This window comes from Podarcis pityusensis (genome assembly GCF_964106645.2).
Source record: "Podarcis pityusensis genome assembly, chromosome: 14".
Lineage (NCBI taxonomy): Eukaryota > Metazoa > Chordata > Lepidosauria > Squamata > Lacertidae > Podarcis > Podarcis pityusensis.
In genome coordinates this window covers 48,031,567-48,054,274 of record NC_138039.1, presented here as the reverse complement: position 1 = coordinate 48,054,274, position 22,708 = coordinate 48,031,567, and the positions used below count along the sequence as shown (strand labels likewise).

The 22,708-nt window shown below is 39.7% G+C and overlaps 1 protein-coding gene across 1 annotated transcript in view; it reads right to left on the bottom strand.

The window, feature by feature from the left end:
• LOC308462459 (uncharacterized protein) overlaps nt 1-22,708 on the bottom strand; it is a 64,589-nt gene that overhangs the window by 10,355 nt on the left and 31,526 nt on the right. The window contains exons 11-13 of the mRNA XM_080980114.1: nt 13,438-13,521; nt 10,896-10,996; nt 8,153-8,321 (exon numbers count right to left, since the gene is read on the bottom strand). Of these exons, the coding sequence (XP_080836240.1) occupies nt 8,153-8,321; nt 10,896-10,996; nt 13,438-13,521 (354 nt within the window). The remainder of the gene's footprint in view (nt 1-8,152; nt 8,322-10,895; nt 10,997-13,437; nt 13,522-22,708) is intronic.

Genomic DNA, 22,708 nt, shown 5'->3' with positions numbered 1-22,708 from the left:
AAGCACACAATACAACAAGATAAAAGCACTCAAGGGTGAGGGCATGCGGAAGGACTGGTGAGAGGCATGGCCTGGGAATGAGCCTGAGGTCGTCCCCCCTTTGCCTTAGAAGTTAGTGGATAACATGTGAGTAAAGTGGCCTCATCAGGTGATCTCAGTAGACAAGGCAGTTTCATAGATGAGGTCTTTTTGGTGTCCTATAGGCGTGGTCTTGCTACTTTGAGACACCAGCTCCATTTCAAAGGGAGAAATGTTTTTTCTCTGTTGACTTACACCTAGCCAACAGTCCAAATTTGAAACTGGCGGAAATGACTGGCATGGAACTGGCGGAAATGACTGGCAGAATCCGAGACCAGGGAGAAGAGTTGGTGGAAGAAGATTGGAAAAAATTCAAAGTATACTTACAGAAACATTGTAAAATTAATGAGTGTTAGAAGGATGCTGGAATGAAGTTATATGGTTTTAGTAGAAATGCAACAAAGAATTAAGTAAAAGCTGATTGATAACGGGTTAAAATGAAAAATTTAAGGTTAGATCGTTAAGATAAATTATAGGGGGGGGAATTGAGAAAGAGGGGAAGAATTTGCTGAAATAGTGAATTGAACTAGAATACAAAAAAAGGGAGGTGCGAGGAGGCCGATGAAACAAGTAAAGGAAAGGTAAAGACATGGAATATTGGATGTGTGTTTTAGTTTTTTTTTTCTTTGTTTCTTTTTGCTGTATTGTTGTATTGCTTTTCTATGTTTTTTTTCTTTTTTATTGTTGTCTTTTTTCTTTTTTCTGTAATTTTTAAACTTTTAATAAATATCATTTAAAAAAACACAAATTTGGATCATGAACTCTTTTGGGCAGGAATCTCTTTTGCTAACATTACTCTGTAAAGTGCCATTTAAACCCTATACACAAATCTCAAAACTGAAATGCACTTAGAATCTAGTGGTTCAACTTTGGAGGAAGGTAGTTGAATCTGCCTGGGGGAAACCCAGACTCTAGTCCTCTACTGCAGTTTCCCAAAATTGGGTCTTTAACTGTTGTTGGACTACAACTCCCATCATCCCTAGCTAGCAGGACCAGTGGTTAGAGATGATGGGAATTGTAGTCCAAAAACAGCTGGAGACCCAAGTTTGGGGAACCCTGCTCTATTGTATCAGGTGGTCTTTGTTTTGTATTGCTCTAAAGGTACTCAGAAGTTGAACTTATTTTAATTTAGCTAAGGACAAGATGTTGATGTGAGGGAAAAGACACAGAATTCTTAGAGAAAAGAGAGCATATATTTGTGTGACCATAACTTTAATTCAAAATCATGCGACAGACAGCATCAGCCATGTGAGGCAATCAGAGAGCAACCTCATTAGCACCTCCGTAGTGCCAGAGAAATTCTCTGCCCACACACTTCCAAGTTACAATTGAAATAATTGCAGCAGTCATCATTCAGCTGCAAGAATGTGAACTACATTCCCCTCCTCGTTTCAAAGTCCACACTCATATCTGACTTGGCAGGTGTTTTCCAGTATATTTCGGGAGGTGCCCTTCTTACAATATCAGTATTTAAATAGAAATAAAACTTCAGCAAAGTGAAGTCACAGAGCCAAGGTCATCTTCAGGGGTGACTTGCATATATAACGTTGGGGTTTCCCCTGTCAAAATAGGAAGTTTCAGTTATATTCTATCTATTCCAAGGAGGTAATAGAATTGTTTTCATTTCATTTATTTATTTCAGCCATTTATACAGTGCTTCACCCCTTAGGGTTGCATCCATTGCTAGTCCTACTCACAGTAGACCCTGAAATCTCTGAAATCTTCCTGGTAGGGCTGAACCTATGGCTCACCACACCTATGGCTTTCCCTGGACTGGGATAGCCCAGCCTCGGTCCATGCATAGTGACCTCCCTCTTGGACAACTGCAGGACACTCTACATGAGGCTGCCCTTCAATACTGTCCGGAAACCAGCTAGAGTAGAATGCAGTAGTTGGTGAGTGGGGCAGTCTGGTGGGATTATGTGTTTTTAGCAAAAAGAGTTTGTGTCACATCTAGAGAAGCGGGACCATTCCTGTACACCTGAACAGCTTAACAGCTGAAGACCAGTAGGGAAGCTTTGAGAAGTTTGAACATAACCTGCAGACCCACAATTCCTGTAAACATCGCTAGCAGATTCAGCCAAGACTTGAAATTATTTCCCCCCTCTCTGCCTTTGTGGATTATACAGTCTCAGTGATGGTGACTGTGGAAACTCTCACAACCTGTTCTGTATTTACTTCCTTCTTTTCATCATAGTTTTATTTGCTCCCTGATTTGGATTGCTTTTTGTTTCTAATTTATGGACCTACTATAAAGACTCAAAGGTGGGGTTGGTGTGCTGAAATATGCTCAGATAATTTCAGTTAATCATAAGAAAATCACTGTAGTGTGCTCCTTTTTAATTAGTGTTAATTAAACTTAAAAATATTCCAAACCAAGGCCAACAAACTCTATTCATTAAGTTTCTACACTGCCCTTTCTCCCAAAGCAACCCAGGGCAGCAAACGAGGCAGAAAAACAATGCAATTAAAGTAAGTGAAATGATTTTAAAACATTAAGACATGCAGTGCTTTCAGGACTCATGACACATAATCCCATCAGACTGCCCCCTTCACCAACTACTGTGTTCTACTCTAGCTGCAGTTTCTGGACAGTGTTCAAAGGCAGTCTTATGTAGAGTACACTGTAGTAGTCCAAGAGGGAGGTTACTAGAGCATGGACTGAGGCCAGGCTATCCCAGTCTAGGAATAGCCGCAGGTGGTGAACCAAATTTTACACTTACATGGGAGTTGTGAAGGCCACCAGAGGGAGAGGAAGTAACAGTTAGGCCAGGAATAGGCAAACTCGGCCCTCCAGATGTTTTCGGACTACAACTCCCATCATCCCTAACAGGACCAGTGGTCAGGGATGATGGGAATTGTGGTCTCAAAACATCTGGAGGGCCGGGTTTGCCTGTGCCCGAGTTAGGCACTCTCCACTTTGCCTGGATATACCTCCAGCTGCCAACTACCATTACTGAGAGTAGTAGCAGGCCTTCCATTGTGCTTAGATCTCTTTATTTTAAAGGTGTATACCCCTGCTTGTCATCACCTAGCTCTCAAAGCGGCTTACAGCAATAAAAATATAATCAATGCAACATAAATTAAACCTCAGAAATTAAATGAAAACATCAAGAAATTTTGAAACGCCAGAGAAGCATTCATGATGCAACAGCCTCCTGAAATATGATTTTAACCAGGTACCTGAAACTCATTGGGTGGTGCCTATCTGACTTCTAGAAGCAGGGAATTCCAAAGTTGGGCCCAGAACACTGAAGGCACAACTTCTCATTGACATAAGTCAAGCTTCTGCTCCATGGGGACCCTGTTCTCCCAGATGATCTCAGTGATCAACTTGGGATGTCTAGGGCAAGGGGGTTCTTAAGGTGTCCTGGGTTTTGTACACCATTATCATTTATTTTTAATTTATTTATTAAATGTGTATACCACCCTTCATCCAAGGATCACAGGGCGGTTCTATATTGCAAAATGTGTAACATAGCAACAAAGAAAAATAATACCCACCCCGGCTCCCGTATAAAAGGTCATATGTTGTTTAATTAGCCAAAGGCCTGGCAGAAGAGTGTTTTTTTGCTTGGTGCCTAAAGGAGTCAAGGTCCCCATGGATGCAAGCAATTTTATCCTTAAAACTGCTTTGCAAACAAGTCACAGCGAGCTACCACCTTCTGTCACCTTCTTCTGGAGAGACTGTGAAATGTCCTGCACCACCTGGAAAAGCTCTGCTGGATGGTACAAAGAGGATGCAATGGAGATAGTAAAGTATTCCTTCTTTGCTGCTAGGTAGGCTCAATGACAAGTCCTTGTCAGTGTTCGATTTCCTCCATTATGTTCAAAGAACCTGGAATATGGAGCAGTAGATCTAGTTCCATGCCCTGCAGAATTAGTGCATGAATTTGCTTTCCCCCCTCCTCCCTCCTGTTTCTTTTTTCTTTTGTGTCATGTCTTTTTAGATTGTGAGCTGCTCTGGGAGCTTGGTTGGGCAGAAGAGTGGGTGGAAATGCTTTAAACAAACATACTGGGGGAATTTATTTAAAGACAACTATGAAAAATGCTGGGCCGAAGTGAAAAAAGATTTAGAAATTTGGTCAAATTTGAAGCTTTCACTGCTGGGTCGTATTGCTGCAATAAAAATGAATGTATTGCCTAAAATGTTGTTTTTGTTTCAAACATTGCAAATTGTGGACAAAATGGACTGTTTCAAGAAGTGGCAGAGAGATATTTCTAGATTTGTCTGGCAGGGCAAGAAGCCTAGAATAAAATTTAAAATACTAACAAATGCAAAGGAAAGAGGTGGATTTGCCCTGCCAGACCTTAAACTTTATTATGAATCAGCAGCTTTTTGCTGGTTGAAAGAATGGCTGCTTCTGGAAAACGCAGACATTTTGGACTTAGAAGGTTTTAACAATGTATTTGGATGGCATGCATATTTGTGGTATGATAAGGTCAAAGCACATAAAGCATTTAAAAACCATATTGTCAGGAAAGCATTGTTTAATGTTTGGATAAGATATAAGGATCTACTTGAAAATAAAACTCCAAGATGGCTGTCACCGATGGAAGCGAAGGCTCTGAGAAAGCTCAATATGGAGGTCAAATGGCCGAAATATTGGGAAATTTTAGAACAAGATGGAGATAGATTGAAACTGCAGAGTTTTGAGAAATTAAAAAACAAAGTGCGAGACTGGCTTCATTATTATCAGATAATGGAGGCATATAATTTGGATAAGAAAATTGGCTTCCAGGTGGAAAAATCAAAATTAGAAACAGAACTGTTAGAACCCAAAACTAAGATTTTGTCAAAGATGTATAACTTGCTGTTGAAATGGAATACTCAGGATGAAACGGTGAAATCTGCTATGATTAAATGGGCTCAAGATGTTGGACATAACATAATGATGGCTGACTGGGAACAGTTATGGACCACAGGTATGAAGTTTACGGCATGCAATGCCTTAAGAGAGAATATTATGAAAATGATATACAGGTGGTACATGACACCAGTCAAGCTTGCAAAAATCTATCATTTGCCCGACAATAAATGTTGGAAATGTAAAGAAACTGAAGGTACATTCTTTCACCTTTGGTGGACGTGCCCAAGGATTAAGGCTTTCTGGGAGATGATCTATAATGAATTGAAAAAGGTATTTAAATATACCTTCTTGAAGAAACCAGAGGCCTTTCTCCTGGGCATAGTGGGCCAATTGGTGTTAAAGAAGGATAGAACTTTCTTTATGTATGCCACAACAGCAGCAAGAATACTTATTGCAAAGTATTGGAAGACACAAGAACTACCCACTCTGGAGCACTACAAGCTAACTACCCACTCTGGAGCACTACAAGCTAATTAAGGCGCAGTATGTCATTCCATCTCATAGTATTTTATTGTTACAGTGGTGTTTTAGCGGCTGTTTTTACCCACGTGCACAAGCTGTTATTTATGTCTTGTTTTTTTCTGTATGGGCCTATGGCCGTAATAAATATTATTATTATTATTATTATTATTACCCACTCTGGAAGAATGGCAGATGAAGGTGATGGACTACATGGAATTGGCGGAAATGACTGGCAGAATCTGAGACCAGGGAGAAGAGTTGGTGGAAGAAGATTGGAATAAATTTAAAGACTATCTACAGAAATATTGCAAAATTAATGAATGTTAGAATGATGTTAGAATGAAGTTAGGTGGTTTAAGCAGTAATGCTATAAAGGTGTATGTAAAAATGGATTGATAACAGATGAAAATTTAAAGTTATAGTATATTAAGTTAAAGGATTAAGAGAAAATAAAGAGGGAAAGAAATTGCTGAATTAACTAATTGAATTGGAATACAAAAAAGGGAGGTATGAGGAGGTCAGGGAAACAAGGATATGAATGTAAGGCATGGAAAGATTGATCTATTTTTTTAAGTGTTTTTTATTCTTTTATTCTGTATTTTGTATTTTGTATTTTTCTTGTATTTTTATTTCTGTCCTTTGTTTTTGCTTTTCTTGTTTTTATGTGACTCTTTTTTCTGAAATTTTAATAAATATCATTTTTAAAAAAATAAACAAACATACTGGGACTTACTTCTGAGTAAACATGCCTAGGAGAGTGCTGTTTGCAGGATGTTGGACCAGAAGACCCTTTAGTCTGATTCCAGCAGCAAGACTCTGTTTACGTTTGTAGGACTGCCCCACACATGACTCAAGATTTTTTGTCCAAAGTATATGAAGAAAAGGCAAAGCACTAAAAGAGTCTGGGCCCTCAAGCCCCATATTTCTTGCCATTTTGAACCCAATCCACTTTGCTGCTACAGTACATATTGTCACATGGTCCTCACTTCTCCAAGTGATGAAGATTTCCAGGTGTGCAGGTGCTTTCCAAGTGCTTGCATTTTTTCGGAGGACGGAACACTAGAGACTTGCGGCATTTTGTATTATCAGATTTATTTACAAATGGCAATAAATCAAATCTCCAGAAAGAGGCACACCCAGGTGCTTTCAACGTTTCAGCTCCCTCAGCGCTGCACTCTCTCCTTCTGTTGCAAAGTGCAGTTTGCTTCACTCAGAGACTTCAGCCTCCTCCCCATGACAGCAACAGGAATGCCACTCTTCTTCCTCAATCTCCGATGTCTCTCTCTCCATTCACAACCTTCCAGAACAATCTCAAACTACTTCCTAGGCATTCACTCACGCTGGAAACCATTAACATTACTTCATCAAATCCCAGACTCTGACCACGTATTGCCTTGGGAAGCCAAGGGCAAAGGCATGATAGTCCCACCCACAGTAACAATTTCATAACAATATAAATGGAATATATAACATCACAGGGAATATATACTTCATATTTAGGTTTTCCCTCCATTTGTAAATGTAGAATATGTTGCCTTTGGTACAATTTGCAAAAATTATTTATTCAAACAGGCACACTAGAGCCAAGTGGGAAGGAACTGAGGTGGCTGGATGGTATCCTAAGCAATTAGTTCTCTTGCGCAGAGTTATCCAAGTGACTCATATGGCCTCAGACTTCCTATACAGTGTTCTTTTTTATTTACTAATTAAGTAGTGCACATACATGAAAATAACAAGAGCTCTGTTGAAAGAGTATAGTCAAATGTGAAACACAGTGACAATGGGCCAGAGTCTTTAAAAGCATGATGCTAATCATTTTAAATCAACATTTTCCCTGTTAACTCTTACACATTGTGTATTCCTTGGGGAATAGCTAGTCCCTCCAGCACTGATGTTAAATGACATTAAAATACAACATAGCACATTATAAAAATGCATATACAGTGAGTTAGTCAAATGTGGCTTAAGCTTCAGTACAAAGGATTTTTAACCATATTTCAGGGGAACAGCATTCAGGGATTTTCAATATACAAAATAATAGGCTTTGTTAAACAGGAAGGTTATAAATAGACACGTAAGTATTTCCAGGTATTAAAATACATGAAGAACCAACGCTACATTTCCTGGAGACAGATGAGAGGTGCGTATGAAAGACTGAAAAAGTCCCTTTGAAAAGAAACTGTGGATCTCAGAAATAAACTTGGTAGTTAACAGATTAGAAAGCTACGTGCCTTGTTGCAGAAACCCAACAAATTTCATTCCTTTCCACAAAGCTCACAAGAGCACCCCTGGCATGCTTCCTTGGTGGTGGTCCCTGCCTCCCTCTTCAGGAGCGCCGTGGTCCCATTCAGTGTTTTCAGAATCAGCATCTTAAAGAGCTAAAAAAGCAGAGACTTCCTTCCCAAGCAAACTGCCAATATATCTTTGGCTGTAACTACCACTTTTCCAAAAAGGAAATGAGTAACATTGAAATTAATGCCCTAGTCAAGGAAAGAAAATGGCACTTCTGTGAAGTAGAATTAGATTAAAGTTCAAATGAGAATTGAGTTTCCATGTGCAGTTAGGATTGCTGTCCAGCAGCCTCTCCTTCAGGTGTGCTCAAAATGTGGCAGGTGACTTTGCATACTCCTTCCTCTAAAAAAGGAACAGAGGCAGAGGTTTTGCTCACCTTTGGTTCCCTTGCAAATAAATACAGGGCAGCTTCATGAACAAAGTGTCTGAAAGGCGTCTCTGCCTCATCAGTCCTTCAAGCTGCAGAGTTTCAAGACGCTGGAACATGTGTGAGGAGTTCCTGGGCCTGGAACGATGGCAGTTGTGCTGCGCTTTGACGAATACTCCAAGACTCTCTTGAATGGAGTGTATGTCCTGGCAGGCTTTGGTGTCTCGGAAGATGTGCCGCTGTTCTCAGTGCTAGGAATGAAAACCAACAGCACAAAATGTTAGACACTCGAGAAATCAACCAATACTGTTTGGCTGATCAAAACCAATGAAAAGGAATCCGCAGCAAATATAACTCTTTCCTTGAGCCAGTAGAGTGAGGAAAGTCCTTCATGCAGCACAGCTGGTAACCAGAAACAAATCTTCTACATGTTTTAGAAAATTGTTTGATGGTTCGTTATAGAGTCTGTTCAATATTTGGAGACCTTAAAATATCAAAACCAAATTTTGAATGATGGTTCCTGAGACCAAGGAGCAAGTCTTGATCTATCTTTGGATACATCTGGATGCCATTTTGAATCAAAATGTTGGACTGAACCTTTCAAAACTGCACTGGTTTTTGGTTTCTTGGAATTCCCAAGCAACACTGGGTATGAGGCTGCTAGTTCTTTATTTTTTAAAAAAGACACAGCATGTTGGAAGAATTGCATCTAACATGCAACTTGTAGTAACATGGCAGCCCACTGCAGTCCACCTTTAGTCTCCAGACACTGAACTGGAAAAGTGGGGAGAACAGTGATGCATGCTGGGAATAGCTCTGCTCCCTAAACCCCAGGGCAGGTAATTTGACTCTCAAATTTTTTACACTGCAACACCCACAGGAATTGACAGTAACTGGCTTACAAAAGGTTGACCTACTGAGCTCCACAAAAGATGACTCCAATCACCCCCCCCCTCCCGAAGTGTAGGTAGAAGATCTACCTATCATGCAAAATCAAGGTAAACAATAACCTTTGGTTCATATGTGGGTTATTAAGTACCTGGGCAAATAAGACAATACTTGTATCATACTTCCTGAGGAACCAGCATAAAAACATCACACCTGAGGCACAATAGCAATCTCAAGCAGAGCTTCAAATGAGTTTTTAACTAATAAGGGTTGGGAAAGCTCAGCCTTTGTCTCCTTTCTCCTCTTCTCTTCCAGCCATTCCTTTGAAACCAGACTCCCAAAAAAGAGAACAGATTCTGGCACATGCTTGGAACTTCTTTCTGTACACACCCACCATTCTCATCTGCTTCCCACTGCAGTCTTACTCAGAGCAACTGAATATCAGAGCTTGTGGGTCCCAAGAGCTGAAAAATCGTAAGAGAACCTGAAGCAGAGGAACTCTGGCCTGGATGCTTGGCCCTAGCATCAACACCCACCCACAACCACTAGTTATTTAGTCATTTGCAACTGCAGGAACTCCTCTGATTCCCAACCCTTTAAATTTACTCTAGTTAGCAACCTCTCTCTCTTTCTCTGTTCTCCACTGGAGATCTCTTTCTCCACTTTGGGGGTTAGAGTGCAGTAGATTATTGGGGGGGGGGGGAGCCCAAGGAAAGCACTATTTAGTGTGTAATTGAACTTCCTTTCCCCACCCTACCTTAATATATCTTGTACAACTCAAGCTCTTGGTGTGAATTCCTGGAACCTGGAACCATGTGCCAGAGTGGCACACGATCAACCCACAGAAAGCATTCCCCTCTCACAAGTCTGTTTAAGGGTCACATGTGAAGTACATGCAAGTCCCCAGAGACACATGCATTCAGAGACTTTAGCGTTCAAACTGGAATCTGATTAAGAACTTTTCCCCCAGGAACTAGAAGTTATTATTTATGTATAAGAACTTGCAAAAGACTTTATTTAAACAGATGTTTTACCAGTGATCCATAGTTGTTGGTATTAATTGCTACTTAACACTTTTGCACATGGTTGAAAACTTATTATTAGTATAATATAGGTTGTATTTGGATATTATTGGGTCTCTTTATTTCGTTGTGCAGAAAATACATTAAGCCTATGCCTGATGAATGGCAATTAACTATTCATAAACAGCGTGAAAAAAGCCTCTTCCTGGTTTGTTTGTTTGTTTTACTGGCATTTGCCAAGTTGCTACAAACTGAGGAACATCTGCCACGTTCCCCATACACATTCTTTTGGTTTAGGGCCTTAAGAGCTTTCCTCAAGCCATAAAAAATCATTAATTCTTATTTACTTATAAAAATTAAACAGGAAAAATAAAGGGCTCCATAAAGCTAAGCAGAGTAAAGGTCAATGATAAATTTCCAAATGAACCACATATAGATGCTTTGGCACCTTGAGGGTCCCCAGGAAGCATCACATAAATAGCTGTCACACGGCCTGGAAATTTCTTAACTTGTCTTATTATCGCTGCCTCTAGGCTGAAGCTCTGGAAACCAGCGTAGCTGGTTGTTAATGTCAGAAGGGCAAAATCATAACTGAGTAATCTTATTAGTGCTTCATTAAACTGCTCTAGTGAAATGACTTATTCAGCGTGCCGCTAAGACTTCAGGCTCCTCTGGCAAGCTGAAACACAGCAAGCATATAAAAGTTTATTACGCGTGACAAATCACTGTTCCTCATTTGGCCTTGAAGAAGCACCATTTCACCCACGGAAATGCCCACCTGCCCACGTTCCCCCTCCAAAAAAAACTTCACAATTCCATGAATTTGGAAAGGGGTGGCAGCTGCTTTAGTTGTCTCTGTCTCTCAACGAAGTGGGCTAAAAAGGATTTCCCCTGAATGGATTCAAGCCCAGATACCTCAGTGGAAGGTCACATCCTACTCCAACATCCCTGGTTTCTACATCAGTCCTTGACTGTGACTCCATCAAGTAATCCAAACGGTCTTGTAATTCTTTATTCTGAAACAGACAAAGTTGACAACTCAATTCTTCAGTTCAATATCCCAGCAGGCCCTGCAATTAATTGTTACACATGCATACTGTAAAGCAAAGGACTTCCCTCACAGAAATTTTCTTCATTAGTATCTTTTTTAATTTTTGAGAGAAGCTCATGATAGTGTACATGACTCCTCCTGCTCCAGGCCCCACCCCTGTTGCTGAACCCGGTTAGAGATGGTGACCAGTCCCAAGGTCACCCAGGGAGGGCCTCGAACCAGAGTCTCCTCCCCTGTCCTAAGTGAACACTCTTAGCCACTGCCACTGCATAGCCTATCATTTAATCTCTTTAGATTAAGAGAGGCTTGCTTTGTTTATTTTTACCATTGAAGGAGAACATTAAGACAACAGAGGTGGGGGAGCAGGAGGTGTTTAAAAGGAAGCTTATAGGGAATTTCTTAAACTGGAGGTGCAGAAAGTGAGAAAGGAAAAAGATGAAAGCTGGCATGGGAGAGGAGTGGAGAGTGTTGGACTTAGGACTCATCCTTACTGTCATTCAGTGTGGATAGTAAGCTTCCTGTACTTCCATTAATTCTCTGTTGTTCATATGACATTCCCCTCCAATAGCTGCCTTCCCACACATTCTCCTCTCTCAATCTGGATTTTCTCTTACCCTCTCCTTTTTTGAGTGATTTGGAGGAGAGCGTCCTATGGACAGGGGAGACTTATCCAGTGCTTCGCTCCCTTTCATGTCACAGCTCCTATGGGTCCTGACAGGTTTTGCAAGTGGGAGCAATGAGATGCTAACACTCTGATCTAGCTTCCAGGGTTTTCCTGGAAAAGCTGTCACTCAGCAGTAGAGCCTCTGCTTTGCATGCAGAAGGCCCCAGGTTCAGTCCCAAGCATCTCCAGGTAGGGCTGGGTGAAACCTCTTTCTGAAATCCTGTTGAACTGCTGTTAGTCAATGTAGAGTGTAGACCAGTGGTTCCCAATTGGTGGTCCACGGATCACTGGGCAGTCCGCGTAACTGACCCAGGGGGTCCGTGGCACCATTCACGTAACACAAACTACCATAGTCAAAAACATGGAGTCCATGGATTGGCTTTTGAAAAACAGGAGGTCCACAATACTTAACCAATTGGGAACCATTGGTGGAGTAGACAATACTGAGCTAGATGGAAGAATGGTTTGACTCTGCAAACGGCAGCTTCCTGTGTTTTCCCCTCCCAAATCTAACCACAAATGTGAAAAGATGTTTCTATTAATTTTCACAGGCTTCTCTTTACATGTTACTGCTCATCTGTGCAAAATATAATTTTAATTTTTTTAATTTGTTGAGTGCCTGAAAAATAGGTGTTTCACAGAACATGTAGGAAGATAGGTGCTGCCTAAGTAGACTTGCTATCTAATACAAACCACAAAACCAACCTACAAGTTAATCCAAAAGTAGAAGGCATCACACACCATAATTAAAATCTAACAAAATTAGTTGTGATATAATGTCTAGGAATATTTTAGCTAGACATTGGAAAAATATTTCAGAGTAAACTTAGATCATTCGTACAAAAGTATATGGGACATTGGCCTAGTGGAAAAACTAACTAATAAATTATGGTTGTTGAAGGAGCAGAAACAAAAGGATAACTTCACAACAGTTTGGCTTAATTTATTATGTATGCAAGTCTTCCAGACAATAATCAATCCCCCTTATAACATATAGCTCTACATGGCTACAAGAGTGGCGTGCGGCAACATTTTTTGTAGGAGATCAGTTAGGGCCAGAGGCGCCAGCATGCGAGGGCGATGGGGCAATGCCGTACACGTGAGCATCACACCTCCCTCCCTAAGCTGGGCAGAAGCTTCCTGGGCTTTGGGAAGGAGGCACCAGGCTTTAATACTTTAATTTAATCAGAACATTTAGGGGACTAGTCTAGTCCCCTAACGTCCATTGACTGCACACCACTGGGCTACAGTGATCCTATAAAAGGAAAAAGTATTGGATTTCCATTTCCTCTGCCCTTCCCCTCACATTCACATTCACACAAACACATCCTGGTCTGCATTACCTAATATAGGAAGAACTTAGTTCATTATCATCCCTGCTCCTGACTCACTCAAATCTCTAGACTGCCACTCAAATACAGCTGATGAGTATACTCAATTAATAGTGTATTGTTTTCTGTTTATAGATTTTCTATGGTTCCCCCCTCTTTTTCCTTCTATGCTGTTGACACTTGATTCTTAATATTATGCTGCCTTGATCAGAAGTGTTTCATATTTGTTTTTGAATTTTCCAGATTGAGAGTATATAAATGTTCTGCATTGTTAAACTTTTATATTATTATATTTGTACTGAGCTAACGGAACTAGCAGAGATTTGAGGCATTTTTACACTGGGAAAGATAATCGGCTAAGTATCAGTTAACAACAATAACTTTCAGTAATTAGCCAAATATAATCCTTACCTCTCCTTCAAGGAATGATATTTTTTCTAAAAGTTGTAATATAAACAGTTCCTTTTGCTTCATCTTTCGCTTTTGCAGCTCAATCTATGAAGAAAAGAAAGAAACAATGTGAATGCAGATAGGAGGGAGAAGCTCTGTCACTAAGTAAATTCCCTACTGGAAATTAGATTGTACATATCCATAGGAATGATTTCCAGAGGAATAGCTGTGTATCAGTCTGTTGTGCGGCAGCAAAAACAAGACCCATGAAATACTCCATTCATTGGAACATGAAATTACTCATCTCAAACTTTATAGCTAAGCCTGAATGTTTTTACAGAATGCAAAAAGGTGAAATTGTGATTGTCAAACACATAAAAATGTAACAAATGGCAATGGGGAATAAGTTTCAGGGTTCAGAGCACTAATGTTACTTTTTATTTTATTTATTTAAAATATTTTTATTCCACCCTTCTGTCATTACAGTATTCAGTGATGTATAAAAATCAAAACTATCATGAGATAAATCCTAATAATAAAACTGAACTCTCTCACACCTACAGAGTTGTTGTATAGATGTGTGATAGCCCCATATATGCTGTCTTGATCTCCTTGTGGTAAGGGGGCAAATACAAACATGCTTATATCTCATGCACAAGCACACCCCCTCTCACCCCAAGAAATCAATTTGTTATACCCATGTTGTGCTGATGACAGATTATACCCAATGTCTGCACAAACTAACCATGTGCTCATGGGCATAGCCAAGGGGGGCAGGGGGGACAGCTGCCCCCCCAATCAATAGGAATCAATACAAATCTGAGGTTTTGCCCCCTAACAAAAGCCTGCCCCCCAAAAAACCCCATGCATGTGTTGCTACTGCACAATGTGAGACTACTCCATGGCTCCTAAGTCTCCCCTTTCATTTGTGCTGCTCTGCCACTGCAGATGTTTTCTTTCACTTCTCTGCCGGGCAAAAAGTCATTGGATACGGAGAAGGGGAGACCTAGCAGCAGAGAGGGAACTAAAGGCTACTAAGATGATGCAGAGGCAATGGGCAGAGGGGAGGGGTCATGATGGTGGGCAACAGGGACACCCCAAGTTATTTTAGTGCCTGCATCAGCAGAGAAACCAAATGGCACCCTCACGACGCACTAACAATGATTGCACCGTGAATTTTTAAGGGAAGTCAGGACATAATTGAATAAAAACCCCACACAACCAGTGAAATGAGCAGGAGTTGCACAGCGGCACTGCTCTGCGCCCGTGCATTTCAACTGAGCTCACGTCTTGGTGGTTTCCACCTCAAGGCTCTGTCTGGCACTCCCTACTAACGTATGTGAGAAATCGCTAGGAAACAGGGAAAGCCCTGAAAATGTCCAGGAAAATGACATTCTAGGGAATTAGACAAAGGAGGAAGGGTGTGTGTGTGTGTGTGTGTGTGTGTGTGTGTTTAAGTCCCTGGAGAATTGCATCAGTGTATGAAGACAGGAGAGGCAGGCAGCATGGCAGGAAATGCGTCTGCACATGGAAGGAGGCAACCAAACAAGATAGTGCCTCTTGTCAATACCTGTTAGGGCTGGTACACAACATACCAGGATGGGTCCGGAAAACCATACCATGGATGACTAGACAGTAATTATCTTATTTCATTTAGATTAAAGGCAATTCAGGGCAGCTAGGTACAATTCCTTATTTGCTCCCACGACATTACAGTCATCACTGTATTTGTTTACCTCCAATCACAAACAACTATTTATATACCTAAGCAAGCAAGCAAATAAAAACAAACAAATAATAGGATGAAAATCAAGAGAACTTTAAAAAGAATCCACACTAAATGTCAAAATATTAAAACTCTAAATTAACTGAAGATAAACTGACCTGATTCGAAAATTGTAGTATTCCAATAGCAGCAAATGCTTAGCAAGTTTAAAGTCTGGGTGAATAAAATTGTATTTACCTGACAGCTAGAGCTAAGAGGAGGCACTAGGATTGTGGACCAAGGGGGGTGTTCCAAAGAAGGGTGCCAACACTAAAAAGACCCAGTCCCTGGTCACCACCTATCTAACTGCAGGAGACCACTGCAGGCAACTATTTGGAACTCGGGGTTGGGGGTGGGGTGGAATACTTCCTTTATATCTGAGAGGCCTATTTAGTATTTTCTTTATATTTCAGAAACATTGGCCAGTCCAAAGCCAAGAAGCATATCCAGGGTTCAGCTGTTGAAGTAGGTTTAAACAATGGAATTCATTCTCACAAGATGTAATGATGACCACAAACTCGGATGGCCTTAAAACAGGATTAGATAAATTCATGGAGGACAGAAGCAATGTCAGTGGCTACTAGTCATGATGGCTGCTGTACTGCTTGTTTGCTTCCTAGAGGCGTCTTGTTGGCCACTGTGAGAACAGGATGTTGGGAGTAGATTGGTGCTGGGTCTGATCCAACAGGACTTAAGTTCTGGGATTTTTACAGCAAATGCCTTAAATTGCCAACAGAAGATGCAGAATTAAGAACAGGAGGACTGGTTAGACCCCCTTTGAGCACAAATGACAGATATAAGCACACTGCACACCTTTTTTATCCTGTAATGATTATCCTAATTTTTTATCCTTTAGTGATAGTATTTTCTATGTTTTTAGCTTTTTCTAGTTTACCTGTGTAAACCACCTAGCATCCCAGACTGGGAAAAAGGCAGGAAATATAATAATAATAATAATAATAATAATAATAATAATAATAATAATAATGGCACATTAGCAGACTATGTGCTTTATGTACCATCTGCCACTCGTATTGAATGTGAGGTAACAAAGACAAGTGCACCTATAAACTTCCCTGTTTGGGCAAATAAATTCAACAAGAGGGACTGTGAGCCAAAGAAAATCATAATAAATAGCTTTTACTACGTCACTGTAAGAGAATGGTAAAATAAAATCACAGCAATATAAACAGGAATTTTCTATAAAATGTACACCTAATTAAAAAGATTTCTGAATGGCACTCACCTTTGCTTATTAAATATTTTTTAAATAAATAAGATAAACTGCAGCAAAGGGATTGTTTATTTTAATTAGCTCTTGAGAAATTTTGGTTTCTTATTCAAAATAAACCAAATTCCCATCTAAAACTATCACTACACTTACACCCACATGCATAAAATGTGTTTAGAATGCTATGATTGTGTAACTAATCTTTTATTCAAGTTAATACTTTTAAAATAGATGTTTAACAAGTCCACTGTTTACAGATGTATATATAACAAAAAGTTTGAGCCAAATGAGAAAAGAAGAAATGTAACAAGAAGGACATTGATAAAATGAGAGTATTTTTCAAGCAAAATTTTCTATCAGCATTGTTGCTTCTAGAAACCTAAAGGGAACTACCACTCATATGCGTTTATCAACTGCCACTGAAATACACTTACAGAAGATCAACTGCTGAAGCATTATGTATATAATGTGTGCTATTTACCCATTTCTTCTCAAACAGCAGAGCTTAAAGCAACATACAAGCAGCCACTGAAATACGATGAACGTGATCCAGCAAAAGTTGAGCACTTTTAGAAGTCCTCCTGATTTTATTTGGAGAGTCAAGGATTTACCGTACCTAGCCCCAATGATATCATTTTTATTGTGAATTCATAATTATTTTTGCTCATGATGGCATTGGGACAGTTATATGTGATCCCACTTTCAATATACTCTTTGTGAACACGAAATTTCAGAGTGGACAAGCTGCTTTGTTTCAATTTGGTGAATGTCTCAGCTTCCTGCCAAAATTCTGTAACTTTTTATACCACAAAATTCAGATTTAATTTTTGACCTGTTTTTGTTGTCAAAAGCGCCCTTCCAGACAGCAATAATGTAGTAACATTGGGGAAACATCACAGAACAAATAATAAAGCAGAATGATGCACCACTGATGCTCTATAATGGGATCATTGACATGTTGCAGAATACAGTGCCCGAAACAAAACCTGGAGGGACCCTTAAATATTTGGGAGGATCATACCCAATGGAACCAGTGTAAAATTCCATGGCTACAGATTAAAGAACATTAATACAATTGATAGAATCATGGAAGAATTGCAAATAAACATATTGGGAAACATCCAGTGATGTTAGTGCAAGAGCAAAAATCATGCCGTGTGCAAGAAAAGGGTTATATTCTGTTAGTGTTAAGGTCAGCTAGCCAAGAGGGTGATGGGGGAGGTGTTACTTAGCAACTAGGCAGAGTGGCATGATGCCCTAATTGGCTGTGTAGTTCTGAGGGAGTTTTTCTCTATATGTTTGGTTGACGTTCTCCCTGTTATGTACTAGGCCTGACCTAAGAAGTCAAAACCTTTCTGTTTATTTCTTCAAATTCATCAGGAATTCTTTTCTTTCTTGATTTTGCCAACATTATTTAAGTGACCTTGCTAACAGTCCACCACTTGTGCAACAGTGGACATCTAGTTTCTATTCTCCCCTCTACAGCCTCCAGATGCCCCCAAAATTTGCTCTGTGTGGTCCCCTAGTTCTCCAGAGCAGATTTTGGGGATGCAGGGGGAGGAGAGAAAGGAGAGGGCCCATTGGGTGAGCTGATGCCGTCTTGGGCCATGTTGGAAGGACCTCACCTTCTGTGATTGGGAATCCCTTTTACAGCATGATAACAACTAGTGGAATAGTAATTGTCTAAAGCATTGTGTACCAGAACCTGTCGCTCGACCAGGGGATGCGTTCAAAGAGATGGCAACATAGCACCAAAGTCAGCTAAGAAGGATTGCTTCTCAGCCTCACAGAAACACACTTTGCCTTCCCAAAAATGACACATAGCCTGGGTTTTAAAAAGAAAGAAAATGGAAGCAGTTTAAAAGTATTATAAAACATTTATTAAAATAAAACTTGTAACACAAAATGTTGCTGCTACATAATAGTATTTTTATGCAGTTAACACTGCATAAAATAAAAGTGCACTGGCTGATAAGGTTATTGGCTCATCTTTGCATTGTTTTGATAAAGCATTTTAAAAACCAGATTAATACTTAAAACATTTAAAGGAGCTTGACACTTTGCAAGATCTATTAAAGTGAAACAACCAACCCATATTCCTAACACATGAAAAGATAATGCTGCATTTAAGTTCTATCGACAAGAATAAACACCAGCAATGGCAGGAGAGAGTGCTATTGGGCACTTCGCATAACTGGGCTCCAGAGATCTCAAGCCACTCACCACCAGCATCGACTATGTGCCTTCAGTGATTCAATTGAGCATATGGTACCATCAAGCACATTTCACAGTATAATATGAAACAGGACCAATGTTCAGGATTAACAGAAAAATGGGGTTGCTGCCATTAGAAGTGAGCAGAGTGGTGTGTGAAATTATGTCCATGTAACTTGTAAGAAGAAACAAAAGCTAATTAAAAAATGAAAATGATTTCACTTCTATGTCTTCCCCTCAAAACACATCATTTTTCATGACAATACTTCCTTATCATTCATTCCCATCATCTCCTGTTATTTCAATACCTCTCTTGGACAATCTCTAATCCTCCTTTCCCTTTAAGGCCAGAAGTCCCTGTTCTTCAGGATGTTGTCCATAGGCATTTCCTATAGACACTTCCTCCTTCTGGTTATTCCAGGAATTATAAAGCAATATCATTGTCATCATACACTATGCAGTGTAACAGAGGCAAACAATATTGTCTTTCATAGAAGAGGAGCATAGATGAAGCTGCCTTATACTTATAGAGGCTTTCCAAAGTCTTAGGCAGAAACAAACCCAGTATTTCATACAGAGATCATTTTAACTGAAGATGTCAGGAATTGAACCTGGGGCTCTCTGCACACTGTATCGCTGAGCCAAGGCCCTTCGCCACATTGTTCATTTGCTTTTTGTGTGAATATGATGTTAGATATAAAAGACACCAGAAACATGACTGTATGCAAGAGACAGAAAGTGCAGTTACAGAATGGACAAATTATATGCAAGAAAGATCAGATTTCAACCTAAATACATTCCATTGTTTATTAAATCCAGTAAAATAAGGCTGACTCAAAAGTAGGCTTTTAAATAGTGGAGCCTTGGAGTCTGAATGTTTCTGTTTGTGCCTACTCAAAAGCTGTCTAGAGTCTAACCTAACCAAACTGGAGTGGAGTTTCCCCAAGAGATTCACAAAATTCTCATTGCCCAAACTTTCCCACTGAGATTTATGATTAGAGTTTAACTCCCTCTTATGCCCTTTGAAAATTCCAGTCCATTACTAATATTATTATTTACTCTACATAAACTTTCAGTAAAATTGTCATTTTGCTGAGTTTGTTTTTACAGATACTATAATTCCAGTCAATTATACAACAAGTTAGTGCTCTACTATAAGTACCTAAGTAATTGGTTTTGGGAATATATTGCACAAGCATTGGATTGGAATTAGCAGCTGGTACAGTTCTGAAATTTGCTTTTGTTCCTGCATTACAGGTGCTCAGAACTGACATCCCTACCACAATGTAACTTTGTAGTTTATGGCACACATTTCTCAGATCCACCAAAAAGTTGAGCCCATGACCTCTCTGGTTCATTGTCTTCTTTTTTTAGTTGCTTAATTCAGTGTTCAAGTAACTTTTGTGGGAAGGAAAAATATGCAACATCGCACAGCTTGCAAAAGCTTGAGTTTGTATGAACAGGGCATTTAAGAATTGCTTCTTCTACAGCCGGGTTTTCAAGTGCCTGTTAAACAAACATTGTCATCATACCACACTGGAGTTTTCGAAGTAACTACAGGAATCAAGATTCAGTTTGGCCTGGGTATATAGGGTAACTTTACAGAACGGATCAGAGAATATTCCTTGGTTGTGGTGCATCCATGTTATTTCTCTCCATCGTTTTGTTTCAGGTAGTCACCATTTATCATCTTCCAATGAATCTGAGACTAAATGTGGAGAACAGCTCATGTGCCATGACCTAGAGACAGTTCAATTCAGTTGGTTAGGGGAATGTCACTCTAAATCTGTATTCTGCAAACAGCTCCTTAACCAAGGGATATATTTCCTTTTTTTTTAAAAAAAACAACCACTCCTTTTTGGCTCATTCTGTAAATTCCCATCTATCAATCAGCACTGCTTTGACAATTACCCTCTTCCTATGATGAGAGAGAATAGATGGCTTACTAATGAGGATGTTAAATGTGGTTCTGTGTAAACAGCAAAACAGTGACTTTTTTGCTCTTCTCCTTTCTATGCTATTTTGTAGCACATGATTTCTCAAACTAAAAATGCACTTTTGTTGCTTGGTCAAATTAGCTTTTTACTTAAAGGTTTGTTTTACTCCCATTTATTTTGCATGGGCTTGGGTAAATCTAGATTAATACATTTCCCAAGAAATATCAAGAGAACAATGCTGTCTTTTTCTATTAGAAGTATATTTTTGAGCTCTCCAAGGGAACTAAGTACAGGAGTGGTCTGGCAGGGTCACCAACACCAAATCCTGAAAGAGCCTATCACTTTGCTATCCTCCACTCTTCTTCCTGATCCTTCCAAGGAAAATATGAATACAGCTGGGCTTCCAACTAACTACTAATCAGGATGCTCATATTTTAGACAGCTGTTTCTATATGAATTTCTGTAGAGTTAATGTAAAGTGTATGAACAAGAGAATCATATTTGTGTAGCTTGGCAGCGGCTCCATTAATTTCCAGATGCTGTATGTGCAGGCAACGCAAAACAATTACCACAAATTATACCATGAAAACAAAATGTTTGGCCACAGTAGAGGGGAAACAGCATTTCTCACGCTTAGAGCTTGTTCTTAACAGAACAGTTGCCACTTCTCTGTAGTTCCTAACTATACCGTTTCAGTAATGTCTGAACTAGGGAGGTCACACAGATGAGATGTATTATGTCATTACTTTCTAGCCTTCTAAGAGGTTGGCAGGGAGAGACAAAGAGTTAGTACTGGCACTGCAAGTAACAACGTTATTTGATCTCTGCATGTAATCTCTCATATCCAAACCTTACTGGAATGGTGTAGGAAAGTAACTATGATAAACAGCACCTTCACTATAGGGGCTGGTCATTCCCTGAAATGGAACTTCTTGAAGATTGGGCCATAAATGACATTTTTTCAAGGAACATAGACCAAATTCATACTCTGAATTTCTCTTTTTAAGGTCTGTCAGATCTGTTTCATCATCATCTGTTTCTTCATCCATCCATTAATTCCTTATTATTCACAAATGGCAGGTTACAACAAAATTTCCTACAGTGAGCTAAAAGATTTCTATCCCTGTTAAATATCACACATTCAAACATACAATTATTTTTTCTAGTCTTGGCATAGTGCATGGGTAGGCAAACTAAGGCCCGGGGGCTGGATCCAGTCCAATCGCCTTCTAAATCTGGCCCGCGGACAGTCCGGAATCAGTGTGTTTTTACATGAGTAGAATGTGTGCTTTTATTTAAAATGCATCTCTGGGTTATTTGTGGGGCAATTCATTCATTTTTATTTATTTTTTCAAAATATAATCCGGCCCCCCACAAGGTCTGAGGGACAGTGGACCGACCCCCTGCTGAAAAAGTTTGCTGACCCCTGGCATAGTGCATGCAGCTTAATTCACTCCCTTCCTCCTCTATGCTACTTGGCTTTCTTCATTTTAGAATGTAAGTGACAGCAACACCTGCCAGAAACTCTAAGAGATTTTACATATAAATTAGTTCCTATAAACTAGTTTTTCAGGTTTGTTATTTGTTTGGTTCTACTTACATATTTACAGCCCTGTACAAGCATTAATTATACACAACTGCTCAACATAAAGACAAAGCTGATGCAAATTATAAATCACTTAATATCGTTAAGAGGTAAACAAAAATGCTAGGAAATGAAACTTGGAGCACAAAAGTGAAGAAAAGGGTAACCACAAATGTCAAGGGTTACAATACTTGGGCATTAGTTTAGAAAAAAGTGGGAATAAAGTGGGGCGTGATAGATGTGCATAAGATTGTGCACAGTGTGAAGAATGTGAACAAAGAAAAAAACTACTCCCTCTCATAATACTGAGCTCATAATACTCTAATAATACCTGAGTTCTAACTCAGGGCCATCCAGTGAAGCTGACGGTTGGAAGATTCAGGGCAGAAAAAAGGAAGCACTTCTTCACACAGCAAATTCACTTCTCCAATGGCCACAAAGTTCAATGATTTAAAGGGGGATTAGACAAATTAATGGAGGGTTTTCAGGCTATCAGTGGCAACTGGTCATGATGGTTGTATAGCCACATTCCATGAAGTTGGTGATTCTTTCATTTTAAA